Source organism: Harpia harpyja, chromosome 3 (assembly GCF_026419915.1).
Source record: "Harpia harpyja isolate bHarHar1 chromosome 3, bHarHar1 primary haplotype, whole genome shotgun sequence".
NCBI classification, from domain to species: Eukaryota; Metazoa; Chordata; class Aves; order Accipitriformes; family Accipitridae; genus Harpia; species Harpia harpyja.
Window position 1 is genome coordinate 74,732,002 of NC_068942.1, and position 15,915 is coordinate 74,747,916.

Below are 15,915 nucleotides of genomic sequence, written 5' to 3' on the forward strand. Positions count from 1 at the left end.
TCGCAGCTCGCCTCCCGGTGTTCGTAATTCCTGATAGTTCGGTCCAGCGCTGCGTGTCATCTCCCAGCCAGCCGCCGGCTGGTGGGATAATTTACCCTTATTTGGTCGCAAGGCGGCAGAAATTCAACCTTCCCCTCCCCACCTCATTCCCCCTCCATCTTGCCAGCCGCCCCCGCCCCGCCACTCCCCGTCTTGTCAGGGCGAAACGGCCGCCGAGCCGTTTCCTTCCGCCGCCGCGACCCCCGGCGGGGTCTGAGGTGCCGCCAGGCTGAGGAAAACTCTCCGCAGCGGCTTCGCGCCCTCCCTCTATGGCAGAGGGAAAGTCCCGCAGCGAGCAGAGGCTGAGGCAGTTTTTAGCCTTATTTTGGCTAAAACTTGGCAGGCTGACAGCCCTCCTTGCGCACATCCCCTCTCAGGGGCAGCGAGGGCGGTTTCTCCCCTCGCCCGGCCGCCCTGAACCGCAGGAGCCTGTTGTCAGTGCTGTTGTCGCTACTGAGGTGGTAGGTGGCCAGCCCTGGTACCAGAAGGCAGGGTATGGCGTCTGGCTTTCCCCTCTGAAAGAAGTAGTTAGGGGGTTGGGGAGCCCTGTTGCTGCGTGTTTCTGCGTGGTGACCATTCTTGAAACGCCTCCAAATTTTTGTCTGTTGTGCTAATGTAAAATGTCACGCCTACATTTAGCAAAAGCTACGAAGCTATTAACTCGCAGCTAGGCAAGTGCTTTGATGAAAATACATTAAACATGAAAATCTGTTGTGGTTCCTCCAAATTATTCCTCCTTACTTTGAGACAAACACTTCAAAATATTCCAGTTCTAGTAAGGAGAGCAAAATAACCATGCCGAGATCTTTTTTCCTCAGAGGCTTAGTGAGTAGCTCCTTTTGGATACCTCCTTTAAAAGTGTGGCTAAAAGTCTGCTACCCATAGACTTTATGTGTTACGTGAGAGAAGGATTAAATATGCTGTATGCTTAAATCATCTTTCATTAATTTTGTCCCCAGTCTTCAGCATTATGCTATAGCAGCCCTCATAAAAAATGTTAACAGCTTTTCCGAGAATGATCTGTGTTCATGCGGTTATTACAGATACTCTTAAGTCCCGTTCAAAACCACACTTGTTTCAAGTAGTGTGTTTTTCAAAGCCTTTTTACAAAACATGAGGATTCCACCTCTTTTGTGTAGTATGTGTGTATGTAGTTTTGAGGTGGAGGAGCTTCAATTTCTGATGGTAAATACTGTACATGCTTAAATAACTTATTCTTCCACAGATCCTGGTCTTTTTTTCACACGGGTTCTGACCTTCGAGAAATCTGAAAGAAGTCAATGGCAAATGGGAACTCTCAGCTCTCCCTACCTCCAACAGGAGCTGCTCTGTATACATGGTATGCAGATTTCTTTGATGGGAAGGGTGTCAGTTTCTCTTGTAGTTAGACCAGTGACTGATTCATCACTGAACTATCTCTTCCTATAATTCACTGCTACTTCATTCAATTGATTGTATCATACGGAGCAGGGAGAAATGCCAGAGCAATACAAAGAGAGTTAGTTGATAAATTCCATTTCAGCTGAAAAGTTGATGTTATTTATTATTGGTATCCTTGTGAGGACTGTCCCTTAGAAGCACTAGTAATGCACAAGAACCCTGTTTTGATAGCTGCAGTACAAACTCAGACCCAGTTATTTCCGAGTAAAAAGAGGATTCCTGCCTCAAAAACGTATGTATCGAAACAAGGGATGGAAAGAACATACGGACTAAGAAATAACACAACAATATTGATTAGCACATTAAGCAGCAAAATTAATTTGATATCTCATTTAAGTGTAGCTGTAATCAAACAGGTTTTATCAGATTTTAGAAGTGACATTTCATTAATTTGGCCCAAAGCTTTTAGCTGTAAGTTTTATCAGCCCAGGCACAAAATACATACAACAGCTCCAGACAAAACTTGTCTGGGGTGTCCTTGGCCCAGTAACTAGTATGGCCCTGATACGGTTGTGCTGATATCCAGATGTGCTGATAACCTGCTAAAGAGGTGTTTGCATTGACTGGATTACTACTTACCCTGATAGTACTCCCTCAGTCCTATTTATTTCATCTTTTGAATTGTTATTTTGCTATAGTAAATTTGGGGAAAAGATCTTGGAGGAATGTATGAGCGTACCATTTTAATGCTAATGGCGTGACACACTCATCGCCGTTCTCAGGAAAAATCAAAAGGTCCTAGACTCAGGCTACCAAATACTTCACTTGGGCTGTTGCAGAAGTATTTCTTTTCCAGCTGAGCACGCAGGTGCTGTTTTCTTCTTGTACAATGATACATATAGCTCTGAGCTGCTTTTTAAGCTTTTGTTCCTAATCAGAAGTTCACGTGAAGTTCTTGCCATCATCTCTCATCTCTTACTGATGTCCCTAGAGAAAGTCCAGTCTAACTAGAGGGAGCAACCTCTAAAACCTCATTAGACTTATTTTCTCTTCTCAGCAGAGCTATTACAAGCCTGCTTTTTGTCAGCAGTTCTCTGAGAGTTGCAGCACAATTTGTGAACCAACTCATCTATGCAGTCATCCTCTCATATGGGAAGAGCCACATGATTTTCTTTTATGTTGCTTCATATGCAGTTATGTTATAGGTGAGCCAAACAGACTGGTTCAGAAATTAAAGAGTGAGCTTTATGGTGAGGACTTCAGCACAAGTTTGATTTTCCCTTTAACAAAACATTCACTGTTATTCCCCCATCCTGAATCTGTAAGCCATATTTTCATATTAACTTCCAGAAGAGCAAGCTGGTGCCTCTGGAAGTAGCAGGCCTCTTTCTGATCCATTTATTTGTTTTTAGGATCGATAATGCACCCATGTCTCCTGTTTGGCAGCCTTATGTAATATGCTGTAGGCTATTCTCCATTACACCACCCAGCCAGAAATGAAGATTATATTTAGATTTCTCCAGTGAAGCAAGAGCTTAGTATCTGGAGCAGAACTGAGAACTCAACCTTTATCTTGATAAAAGGAAGATTTTTTTCCCACATATTTCATAAGGCAACATAATATAAAAATAGGAGTGAACACAAGTTACAGTTCAATCAGACATCAGCCACATGGATCATTAAAATGATAAAGCTGAAATGCAATGGTCTGTTCACGTTTGACAATCAGATCTTAGACCTTAAATTATGGTATCCGTTTCCCTTGTATCCATTTCCCTAGTAAAACTATCCAGAAAATTGCATAAGTCAGATTGTATTGGTGAGGATAAATGAATTACAATACAGCGATCAGTTCAGAAAAATCTAAGCAACAGCTGTTCTAAGAACGAGTAATACTTTGTCAAAGTACCTTTTCATCACTGAAATTCTTCATCTCGTTTATGTTTGTGAATATATGTCTAGTAACTGGAATTTAGACAAGAACTACCAGTGTATGAAATGACAACAGATTCTTCTAACAAGGTGCTGTTGTGTTAAAAATTGTAGTGTATATGGGAGAAACTATGTAACTTTTTTGTGGTTTTTATATACCTCCACTTTTTGCACATAGATGCTCCTTGTTAATTTGAAAGGCAGCCACAATACATGATTGTTCTTAAATAAGTGTTCCTTTGTTTTTGTGAATAACAAAGTTCTGCAAATCAGTATAACGTGTTTTTGGCAAATTACGCAAATGCATGATCAGTAATATGGAAATATTCAGAACAGCAGAATATGGGGCACGGTAATTTGGTATTGCCAAACCAGAAGTTCAAAAATCATGAGTCAGATCTCCTAAAATTATAAACCTAGTTTAAAATTAAGAGCTTAAAAAACACACGTGGCTTTATTCACCTTCTGGCTTTTTAATGTTAAGCGTATGTTCGGCTTACACTTTTATGATTTTCCATGTAATTTGCAGAGCTATTTTTTTTTAATAAATAAAATAGCTGATTATACCATCTCACAACTAAAAACAGGCTGCCTCAAATTGATTAGACTCAATAAAATCATGGAAGTTGTCAACACTGATTAAACTAATGCTTGATGTTTCAAGGAATAATTATTTTATAATTAAGTGGTTTTAAAGCACATTCATTTACATAGACTTCTGACAGTTTGCTGAAGCATGATTAGAAGCTGAGGTTAGTATCACTAGTGATAACTAGATAAACTGGTGCGCTGTGCATTTTAGACAGTCTTAGACAGTTCTTTACTTTCCTGTAACTGCAGCCTCCTTTTCTTGCAGCCAGTGCCAGCTCTACTGACAGTAATAAATAAGGGACTTGAAAGCAGATAGTTTGCAAGCAATTATAGAATCAGATCAGAAAAGGAGCTCAATAGGTCATTCAGTCTCATTTTGTGCCTAACCAAAACCTCCTTTCTTGCAATTTAAGGGAATTATTTCTATTCCTATTGATTGTGGATATGAGAAAATGTTATTCTATTTTTCTTTGCAACCAGCTTTTATATATATGAAAATCATCATTTCCCCTCTTTCATCTCTTCTGTAAGATGACCTAAAATCATTCAATCTGTGCTCAAAGGCAAAGTTTTCTCAGCTTCTAGTCATTCTCATTGCTTTCTCCTGCATCCTCTGCATGCAACTTCTTATTTTTCAAGTGCCATGATCAAAACTGGAGATGTTACTAGCTCACACCGCAGCAGTTCTGAAGGAGCAGATTATACTCCAGTTTAGGCATTTCAGTTTTTACCTTTATTTGCAACAGCATGATGTTGCAGACTCATTTTCAGAATTTGATCCAAAATAACGTATTGGTTCTTTTTAATGGAAATTAAGCAGCTGTTCCTTTACTTGAACAGCTAATGATTCCAGCTTGCACTTGTTCCTATTAAATAACATCTTATGTTTTCAGATCATGTCTGCTCCTTGCCAGGATTAGTTTGAATTCTAATCTTACCTTCCAGTATATTTGAACTCTGCTTGGTCTTGTCTGAAGATATTAAAAGGATACTCTATATGGTCCAGGGGGTGAATAAATAAAAACAGAGAACTTTGTCTAGAACTGCTGTGAATGGGGTTAAACAACATACTGCAATTATTGGCACTAATTGTAAAGCTGGAAAATAATAAGTCTTAAACAAGGGAAATGTAAACACAGGCAAAGACTAATACTTCATACTCAGAGATCAGTATAATTTGATTAACTCTCAGATTCACTTAAATGTTTAGTGTGAAGAATTTTTATAATTGAACTGTAGCAGTGCTATAAATGTCTCTTATTTTCTCATTCCTATGATTATTTGATTTTTACTCATCTTAGTTTTCCCTCTTGTCATTCTTAGCATGTAAATGGGAAAAAAGCAGGAGCAGATGAAGCAGGTGGTAACTGGAACTTCACCCTGTTGCCGGGACTGTTATTAACTTAGGTATAAAATGGAATTAAATGAGAGTAATAAGCAGGTTTGTAAGAATATTTTATTAAAGATACTGTATCAAAGCACAGAGTAAGGTTTAAAGATGATGAAAACTAACCTGGAATGTCTTCACTGATACTCTACATAGACTACAAATAATTGCTAAGTTACAGAACAGTTACAGCCTGTTCTAGACGTCCTGCTCTTAGTAGACTGTTGAAGGCCTATCTTTAGGTGATGCTGTAAACATATTTCCCTTCTCTCCTGCTTCATGGTGGTCCTACTGTGAAGATCCTTCCTGTTCTCTATGGAAAGGACATCCCATTTTCTATTAGATTTCCCAGCTATATTGTGCCTTCTCCCTGCAGAGGCCCCAGTGGTATGTGGCTTTGCCCAGATATTCACGATCTTCCCCTTTGCTCCAGCACAGCCACTGGGACTGAAGTGTCAGCATTCCAATATTGCACTGAAGGCTTTTAAAAGGCCTATATTAATGTTTAAGGTGTTATGTGTTAATAGAGCTAATACCTTCAACAGCTATATGCTGAAATGTTGGGGGCTATGTAATTAGATTAAGGAACCACATTCAAAGATATCTGAACATCTTTTCTTGCATTTGTATAGCAACTTTATAAACTCAAAAAGAGTAAAGCAAGCACAGACACATGCCCTATACAAGCTGCAATACAGACAATATTTTACACACTTCGTAACAACAGTAATGATAATTATGCCAATTTTAAATAAAATTATAGACAGACTCTTCTTGAGATAACACTTATACTAAACAATGAAACATCCTTTTATAGTCATGAGTAGAATTAGTAAGATGCGTAACTACAGCAGAATATAGATCAGCATGTTTAGTCTGCTTACATGTCTCAATCTGATCCACTGTTGTCTGGGGGAAGCAAAAGAAATTAATACTTTTTTAATCCATGCTGGCCCTAATTTGAAACATTTACTGCCTTGCTGGTTTTTTGGTTAGGTTTTTTTTCCCCGTTAATTTATCTGGAAACATTAGGATTCCTAAAATGCTCAAATCTGAACATGAATGCCTGATTCTCTTCTTCAAGCCAGCTTTTGCAAGGCTTAGATCCAGAACAAGGGGCACCCTGTGCCCTGTGAAGATTATTTCACATTTACTTATCTCCTTGTTGTTAAAAATTTTTCACCATTCTTGTATAAGACCAGAGCACCATTTCTTTACTCTCCACATACAAGCACTGTGCTCCATGGAAGGTCCTCTTCAGCTTGCAAATGATGATCATGGCAGCAGGGGGAATGAGGTCAGCTGGATCTTTCTCACCATCCTGTCCTTCCTCAGGGACCCTCTGTCCTCAGTTTTTAAGATTTTTTTTTTCACCTTGTACTCCAGATTAAATTGTTTTTCCTCTTTTTTAACACTCGATAGTTTAGCAGTGTAACTGTCTGAAAATACATAAGTTTTAGTTCACGAGTATACACTTCTAATGTTTGAACTAAAAAATCTGAACAGTTTTTGACAGAAACTAAGAAGCCTCATTTCAGAAAAGGAGCACTCCAGCACATGAATAGCAAATTCTGCAAACTCATTTCAGTGCAGCCTGTAACACCTGGCATCTGCCTCTTTTGGCTGTCTGCTCCATGAAAGGAGACTTCAAATTTGTTTTTAACAGGTGTAAATAATAGTTACAAAAAAAAGTAAGTTTTATAATACAGAGAAGAGTCCAAAACAACTTTTACTGCATGTTCTAATTTGACTGTTTTGGTGCCTTTTGCGACTGCTGCAGCATGTCAAAAAAGCAAAGGTGGTGCCAATTCAGATCTGGCACACGCGGTTCTGAGTTTTTATGAAATCTTTTGTCGACCCGTTCTTCCTCATGTCTTCTTCAAACCTGGTTCTCTCAGTTGTTCAGAAGCTTAGAAGTCCCTATTTCACTACTGCCATGCAGAAAAGAAATGCAAGAAAAATATTAAAGGTCAGAAGCCCACACTCCAGTACTGTATTTGCTAGCATGATGTGGCCCCTCCCACCTCACTATGGTGTGGTTTTGCTCCAAATACCCATCCTTCAGTTATATTCAGAGCACCCACCACAGTCAGGAACTCTCTTTAAAAGCTATACGGTTCATTTCCTTCAGCCCTTACCCCACCAAAACACAACTTAACCTTAAACAATGTTTTGATCTTGTTTCAGAAACTTTTGTTTGTTTCTTTCTCCTTTGCCTTCCATTTTCAAAACAGCTAAAGATTTGCTGAAGAAAAACTTCACTTCCCAAGCCTCCCAGAAGTTATTTTTGATACTGTATGTGTTACTTTCCAGCAGTGGTTTATGGCTTGGCTTACTGGATGCTCAGAAAATTGCACGAGTATTATTTCCCCTCAGCCTGGACTTCTCATAGCTTGGAACACCCCCACCCTGGAATATTTCTTACTGCTTCATATTTGCCTCTGTTTGGGTTTTTTTTTCCCTTGCCTAACTCAGAGATAACTGTTATATATTTACTTAATGCCCCTCCCCAAATTCTTATTTTAGGTTAAACGCAGACAAATGATATAAATATTTACGATTCCTGTAAGTCTCTTTCAACCAAACTAATTTATGACAAATATGAGCAGCTTTGTATCCGATACGAACAATCGAGAAATTGGAAACGTGTGGATGTAACTTTTAAATACAATCCTCGGGGGGGGTTCTTGGTATACTGACTTCTTTCTCTTGATATGTAAATCATATTGTACAAAGTATACAATTGTCCCACTTCTGGCTAATTTACACTTGATGTTTCTATGCACACTGTGGCAGCCCTGGTGGACCAAGTGCTTGTGTCTACACTGCAGAGCAGGAAAGGCTTCAAGGCTGCATGTGAAGCCAGGTTTGTCAGCTGTCTGCATTACTTACCTGCTAGAGCATCCTCAAGGCCAGCTCAGGGCTGAATTTCCTGGCACACCTTTGAGAGGAAAGCCTTGAGAGTGGTGCTCCACACTTCAGTGCCCATTATAGGATGCCCCATGTGACATGTGGCCAGGCCCAGAATTGTCTGTGTGTTACATCTGCCCTCTGTGGCATGTCACATACATACTTGATGGCAGGCAAAAAAGCAATCTGGGACCAATGGCTTTTGTTTCATGCCAGGAGGGCGATGTGAACATGGGGAAGCAGGTCTCGTGCAAACTGCTGGCTTCAAAGTACTGCTGGTTCTGGCAGCAAGTCCATGTGTCTACCTAATACATTCTTCAGATCTTGGAGGGGAATTCATTGGACTGATGCAATTATCTCAAAGTAGCTCTTATTTGACTAGCTCAAAGGTCAGGAAATGCCTTTTTTTGTTTGTAAACTAACAAAGGAGAAAAAAAGGTATCCTAACTACAGTATGCATGTGAACATTATTTTTCCCTAGGCAACATCAGTGTTTAACACTGCTGTTTATTAAGATGCCGGCCTGCATTTTACAGTCAAAGATCTCTGTTATTTGCAGATCATACACAACTCACGCAGCATGACAGAGCTTCTTTACACCACCGCCCTCAAATACATCGACTATGCTGTGTGGGATCACTGCTGAGTGTGGGAAGGTGGGTTGCCTGTGAATATTAAATTACATTTTTCTGATGAGACTGCAAAAATACTGTTAATCAGTGCCAACTGTGGTGGTGTGGTGTACATACAGAACTGTGAACACCAGAGAACTGCTGGCATGGGTAATAGCTTTTAGCCCACAGTAAGCTAGATTAGACGTAGAATGTTGTGCCCTCCTCCCAGACTCTAAAATCCTCTAGCTACCCTAAAAACATAAGTTGTTTTAGGAATGCACAGCTGCAAGAGGATCTGCTTCACTCTTCACACAGTGAACTCTGCTCAACTGTAGAAACGTTTGAGCTTTTTGAATAGAAATATGCACGTTTCCGGTTAGCCACCAGATGGAGCTCACACCTCCCCATCACACAAATCCATGCACATCTGCAAAGTTAAAGCACTTCAGAGACGTTACAAAGGATGCAGTTTCTTCCACTTCATAAAAGTCGGAGGAAGTCTGTGATTAGCTGGATGTTTACAAATAAAAGGAGGATCTGGAGATAGATCAAAGATAACTCTCCAGTTTTGGCATGATATCAGGTTCCTGTACTAATAGCATCTGCATGGGTTTGACCGTTGCATTAAGTGGTTGAACTCGGCATATCTCATCATGTATTAATAATGATTTTTTAATGCTTAGCGCATTTATTAGAAGTCTGAAGATTCAGCCAGCTAAGGACCTGAAAAAACAAAAAAAAATAACACCCCCCCAGCTAACAAGATCTTCCAGACTCCATTTAAAAGAGAAGCACCTACTGGGTTCTTCCTCACCCTGCTTTCTACAATGTAAAGGGAATCAAGAAGCAAAGATAAGCACTGTTCCAAAATCCAAAGGATGTAGTACTTCAAGCTTAGTAAATAGGAGCAGCAGCACTCAAAGCCTGTTCTCGTATTGATCTAAGTAGCTTGGATGGTCCAATCATACCATATATGCTTTTTACTGAGAAGTCTATAGTTCATGCAGGATCTCGGTAACTTTGGCACAGCCCCAGTCACTGGGGAGAAAAGCAGATCTGAGATAGAAGATTGTAGTGTGTGAAATACACTGAATTAATGTATATGTGTTTTAAGGGACATCTTTGTTTTGACTCTGTGTAACAAACCAACATAGCTTGTGAGGTCTGGAAGGCCACAGACTATTCCTACTTTCATAGTAGTGCTCTGTTTGAAGCCAGTATTTCTATTTGGGGGTCTAAGCCACACTGAACTTGATCAAATAAACATTCTCCAAAGGAAGCTGCCTTTGAACTACTTTTTGCAGAGCAACTAAAGCTGAAAGAATTGTAACAATTACTGTAAGATTTCTTGTGTCTTAATTGACTTATTTTGCCATTTTTAAGTTACTGTTCATCAGGTCCTCCGTCTTTTTCTGGCAGAACTGACCATGTTAGCAACAGCCAGTAAAATCTAAGTGAAACAACCCCATCTGAAAGCAGACTAGGTGGGACTAATCGTCATACTTCCAGGTGTGCAGACTGTGCCAGTGTCATGTTTTACAGCATATGTAAGTGTACACAAATTATATTTAATCTACCTGATAACAATGCAGCTCAGAGATCCAAGCTCTCTCCTGGGCTGTGGGGCACACTAAGACAATTTCTTCCATCAGTTCCAAGGGATCCTACCCTGCATTTCCTCCTTCTACAATACTACTGTATCTATCCTTTTCCTGAAGGAGGGGTAGTCTAGATTTCATCTCTTAAATAACCAATGGCTAGAAACCAGAACCTCAGTAGTCTGGTAGCTGGGAGACTCTCCCAGTAGGTACCACTAGGAACCCCATAGGCAGGGAGGAAACAGAGGCACCATCTTTAGCATGCTGAGTAAATTCTCTAACGATGACTTGTGTAAAAGAAAGGAGCATAACTAGTACCAGACGTGTGGTTGTATCTATTACCAAAACAAAAAGTAATCTATGGTATTCAGCAAACCCTATTTTTAGCCAGCATATCTGCATTTCCACAAACTTTCATGGTCTTGGGGCTTTTGCCATGCAGAGAAGGACATTGTATTATTTCTCCCATTCATTCTCTGGGGAGTCAGAAGCAGAAGTCCCTCTGGTGACCATCCCCAATGTAGTGGGATGGTTACCAAAAAAAAGGAGAGAATAGGTATTACTGACTTGTGTAGGTTCAATTGAACATGTGAGAACTATTAAAAAAGGCAAGTTCTTAGCCCTAGTCATTGCTTTAAAACAGGAGTAAAGCACATCTTCCTATTTCAAAAAACAGAAGGCAAACAGAAGAGCCAAAAGGATGAATTTTTAAAATAGCAACCTTGTCATCAGGGGAGATGGGGAAAGACTGATTCTTGCAGCTTTCATGTTGGCAATGCTGCTGCTGCATAGACCTTGGCAATTGCTGACACTGGTGGCACTTTGCCTGACAGACAGGTTGAGAAACCAAGGATTTGCAGACAGTCCTGACTTCCAGTAGATTTCCCACAATCCACACAGCTTCCAGGGTTTGGAGGCCTTTAAGGAATGCTCTCTTCCCATTCCCTGTCAGGAGTCTTGGGATGTCTACAGAACCACAAGACATACTTATCTAAGATCATCTCTTATTTGCAACCAAAAAAAAAAGTACACCCCAAAAATCTCACTGATGCAAATCACAGCTGAATTTGAGCAAAAACAATAGCAGCATGAGGACTTTTGTCAGAGAGGGAAGTTCTTTAACAACTCTGAAAGGGCTAATTTTTTTTTTCTCCCACTGGAAATGCTAGATGCAGCATTGTTTTTGTGGTTGTAGCTGCAGGAGGATTTACTATAGTTTTAGTATGCCAGAAGGCACAGGAAAGGATTAAACCTTTTCATTTTCTTGCAAGAGAATCAAAGATACTGACCACTTCTGAAATTCTGGGTTCTTGGGGTGAGGTGTGCCATGCTAGCTAGGCAAAACAAACAGACAGTCAAAATCTGGCCTTGGACTATCTGCTGATTTCTCATCTCATAATTTTGTTATGTTCTCTTGAATACATTAATATGAAACTTTAAAAACATATTTTCAACTACTTTTATATAGGGAATGTACACAAATTACTGAAAACCGTTCCTCTAAAAGCATGATGCATGATATTGTTTTCCTACAACTTAAATAAAAAACCCCCCCGAACCCTACAGGACATTTGAAGGCAAAAATGACCCAAATAAAAATCCGATAGCATTTCTCTTGTAAAGTTGGCACTGGTCATTCAAGTACATGAAAAGGAACATGGGCTGTTTGTTTCAGGGCTGAATATTTATAGTCGTGATGAACTGAATCCTGAGTCATGAGCTCTGTTGCCCTGTAACAAATTAAGATTTGCCTTTCTGCATGAAAAAATAAAATAAAATCACAATTAATTCCAGAATTGTAGAAGTGACTGTAAAAGTGGCAGAAGACACTTAATTTATAAAATGTGTCCTGTTTTTTGGCAGCTTCCCCCTTCAAAATCTCAGCCTACTAACACGTCTCAAGAATACACTGTACAGCAATATTTTAGTTTTTTGGAAGTTGGAAGAAAACACAGAAAACTGGTTTATAGCTGAGAACTACAGAAATGTCAGCTTTTAAAAATGCTCCTAATTTCTAGCCTTCAGCAGACTTTATAAAGTCAAATTAGTCATGCTTCATCTTGTAGGTCTTTAAATCTGTGACAAGCATCAAACCAACTGAGAATTAGGGAAGTCAAGAATATTTGATTTTTAACCCTTTCAGATTAGGAAGCACTTAAAAGTCAGAAGCAGGCACACAGGGATAGTAAGAGATAACTGCCAACATCTCCTTAACTTACACAAGGAATTATCCCAAGCTTTCAGTATTAGACCAAAAATAAGATGACTGTCTCCCCTCATCGCCACACCCAGAAACGCACACATCGTGACCAGCGAGGGGCACAGGGCAGCAGGAGAGCGGGGGCCCAGCTGCCAAGCATGTGGGCAGCACAGCTGCATCTGTATCCACAGCTGGAGGGCACAAAGACCAGAGGAAGGTGGGAGCCATTCCTGGTGTTTGGCCGGACAAGGGGCCCAGCTCATTCCTGGCCTCTGGCCAGGCCGACCACACGAACCCAGTGGCGTGGAGCACTACATAGTCTGTTTCAAGAAAGACTAAGAAAGCTCCAGAGCATATTTGAGGGCTGAGCTGAATGCAGGAAGGTTTCCAGTTCTCATAAAGAGGGCAGATAGCATAGATGTGTCTCATTTGTATGTAAGAGGCTGGGCTGCCTTTTTTCCTTATCAGGAAATAGATGAATGTAAGAGTTCAGCTTCCACGAGGATGCTTGGGGGAGACAGAGACAGAGTTAAGCTTGGGACGTGCTTTGAGTTCTGGCACAGCTCGTTTAAGCAAACGAGCCCCCCCCCAGCCACTCACTTCTCCCCTCGTGCCACCCCTTCTATTGTGCTAGCACAAGATCTGACATAGAGGCGGAGAGGGAAGCACAGCGGGGAACTGGTCCAGCCAAAAAATAGCCCCAAGGGAATAAAAAAAAGACCGTTGTTTGATTCAGTTCATTGTGAAGCTACATAAATACGTGCTTTTTGACAATGGAGAGGGTGGCACACACGGGATATGAGAGCTGGAACTAGGTGGGGAGGAGGAAGGGTCTGCCAGAGCTCAAGGTGGCACTGCCTTCAGGAGCAAACTTAGGTCCTCACCAATAGGCGAGATACTCTTGATGGTTTAGCACTAGTGTTCAAATACAATAGTGTAGTCAAAGTATTCACTTTTATAACAAAGTATTTTTAATGTATTCTCCAGGGCAGTACATTTTCTGTCTTCAGCTTTGAATAAAAAATATGCTGAATTGTATTTTCTCCATTAACTGAAAATATTAAATAGAGAAGTCCCCTAATAAAAGCATAAATTCTTAGAATTCTGTGATACTCTATTCAAATCTTCTCCACAGATCTGTTGGCTACAAATATCATTATACACAAACGTAAATACTCTTTGAATTAACAAGTTGCCAATAAGCTTTTACAAGTATATATATTTAACATTTGAAACATCTCCTCTGAAACCAAAAAAGAAGCTTGACAGCTTTTGTGATATTTTAAGGCTCATTCCAGGTCTTCATAAATTCCCTCTTTTTCACCTTGAGTAAATCCTGAAAGCTAAGAGCTAGGCTGGCTACTTACAAATTATTTTCAGGGTCGCAGCCCACACCACTGCCAAAATGAGGAAAACAACAAAACAGAGAGAGGCCCTCCAAAAATACAAATAGCAAATCACTTAAAAATATAAGTCAGAGCATCCAGCAAGTCCTTCTCTTTCTGGCTACGCCTTGTGCAATGTGGTATGCTTACACCCCCACTCAAATATCCTTAAGTGCTTTTACACTCTAACAGTCCACGTAGCGCAGTAAGGAGATGCAAAGGAACTATGTTATGATGACTGAGAAGTACAAATTTGTTAGAGGAAACACAACTCTGAAGTATTTTTGCCTCCCCTTCACTACCCTTCAAGTAACAGCAAGACTTCTAGGATATCGTAACTGCAGTTGGGGTTTTTTTCAGGTCTGCTTTCATTCTGTCTCCACAGTAAGTAATTTTTATCATGGTAGGAGCGCTGAAACACCCTCATTTAACTCTTCTGTCCCATTCTGGGGAGAACACCCCTGTCCTCAGAAGTGACCAGCCCCAGGCTGCCTCAGCACCCACCCCTTCTCCCTGTTCACAGCAGCCAAATTCCTCCTGTCACTCCAGGCCTTTTCTTCAATAGTCCCGTGCTGCTCCCCTGCATGCTTCTACACATCACCATAAGCACTCTCCCCATCTACTTGCAAGCCAGGCTGTCTTGTTTGTGCCTTAGTACCTTTGATTTGTTCTCCTATACTCCCCTTGATCACTTTTCGGGCTACTTCAGTCATTTTGGTTTTCTCTGCCTACATACAAGTAGATCCACTCTTAGGCTCACCTGCAGTGCAATTCATGCTCTTTTTGAGCTTTAGCCTAGACATTTCATACACATGAACTCCCAAGGCACTGGGTTTTGTTTCACAAGAACAGGAAAAAAATTAATTCAAGTTCAGTTGGAAGGTTTAACAAACTTTCCTTTGAAAGGCTACTACAACACAGCTTATAATTGAAAACCAAAGGTATTCCAGGGTGTTTATAAAGTTAGACAGTACACATAAATATCATCATTCCCAGTTCCTCCATTTAACTTCTGTAGTTGGCAGGTCTGCTTACACTAGGAAGTCACATTTTTTGTGAAATGTTTTTGGGTCAAGTTCAGACCAATACATTGTAAACAAGGGCTCCTGACCCTGAGCAGGAGTCTCCATAAATCACCCTTAGCCCTTCACTGTATTCAGGAATGATCTCTTAGTTCGCAGAGGTCACCTCTTCCTTTTCATCAAGGTCTTTAATCTAGGCTTTGCTGCGCCACTGCAGTCCTTCCAGCACAGAGGCTGGCTGTACTTGGTACACAATCCTCGCTCCGAGTTTGTGCCGTGGTGAGCTAATCACACAGGCCGACAGCTCTCCCAGCCAAGCTGAGTCATTCTCACTCCAGTCTCAGGCGTCTACAGGACATTTTATCCACTCCTCCAGCCACCCCCTCCACGCCACCTTTGGGATTTGCTTCCCACTGCACAGCTCTAATCCTGCCCCCCCAGCCTTTGGCACTCCTTCCCACTCAGCCCTCCCGCTCCCCCAGCGCCCTCCAGTTCTCCCTCGATTCCCTTGGCTGCTTTTCCCAGCCCAGCCATAGCTGATAATGTCACGGATAACCTGTGTGTCAGAGAATTGGTGTGTGCAGTGTATTAACCCTCCCACCTCTTCCACTACAGCACTTCACTACTTCATCTCTAAGACGATCATTAGAGTTAAATATTTTGTCTTCTAAAGAGTCTTATAATCACCTTAGCACTGATTCCAGTGCTAAAAAGTGTTAAAATACCTATCCCGCTTATTCTTTGAACTTCTACACACTGAGCTTCAGTCTGGGTTGGGATGAGGAATGTGGAATAAATCCTAAGAAGGGGGAAGCTCTGAATTAACTGAAATGCTGGAGTGCATTCACATCCATGGT

At 40.8% G+C, this 15,915-nt stretch overlaps 1 protein-coding gene and 1 long non-coding RNA gene across 3 annotated transcripts in view; one reads left to right on the forward strand and one right to left on the reverse strand.

Annotated features, from left to right (window-relative positions):
• On the forward strand, positions 1-10,122 carry LOC128140053 (uncharacterized). Its single transcript, XR_008234599.1, has 4 exons — positions 1-500; positions 1,265-1,378; positions 5,266-5,349; positions 8,799-10,122. It is a non-coding gene; the product is annotated as an uncharacterized LOC128140053 (long non-coding RNA).
• The window catches only part of ZBTB1 (zinc finger and BTB domain containing 1), a 27,170-nt gene continuing 15,033 nt past the window's right edge, over positions 3,779-15,915 (reverse strand). For both annotated transcript variants that reach the window (XM_052783415.1, XM_052783414.1), the window contains exon 3: positions 3,779-7,260. In XM_052783415.1, coding sequence (XP_052639375.1) covers positions 7,250-7,260 — 11 coding nt within the window. In that variant the 3' untranslated portion in view covers positions 3,779-7,249. The remainder of the gene's footprint in view (positions 7,261-15,915) is intronic.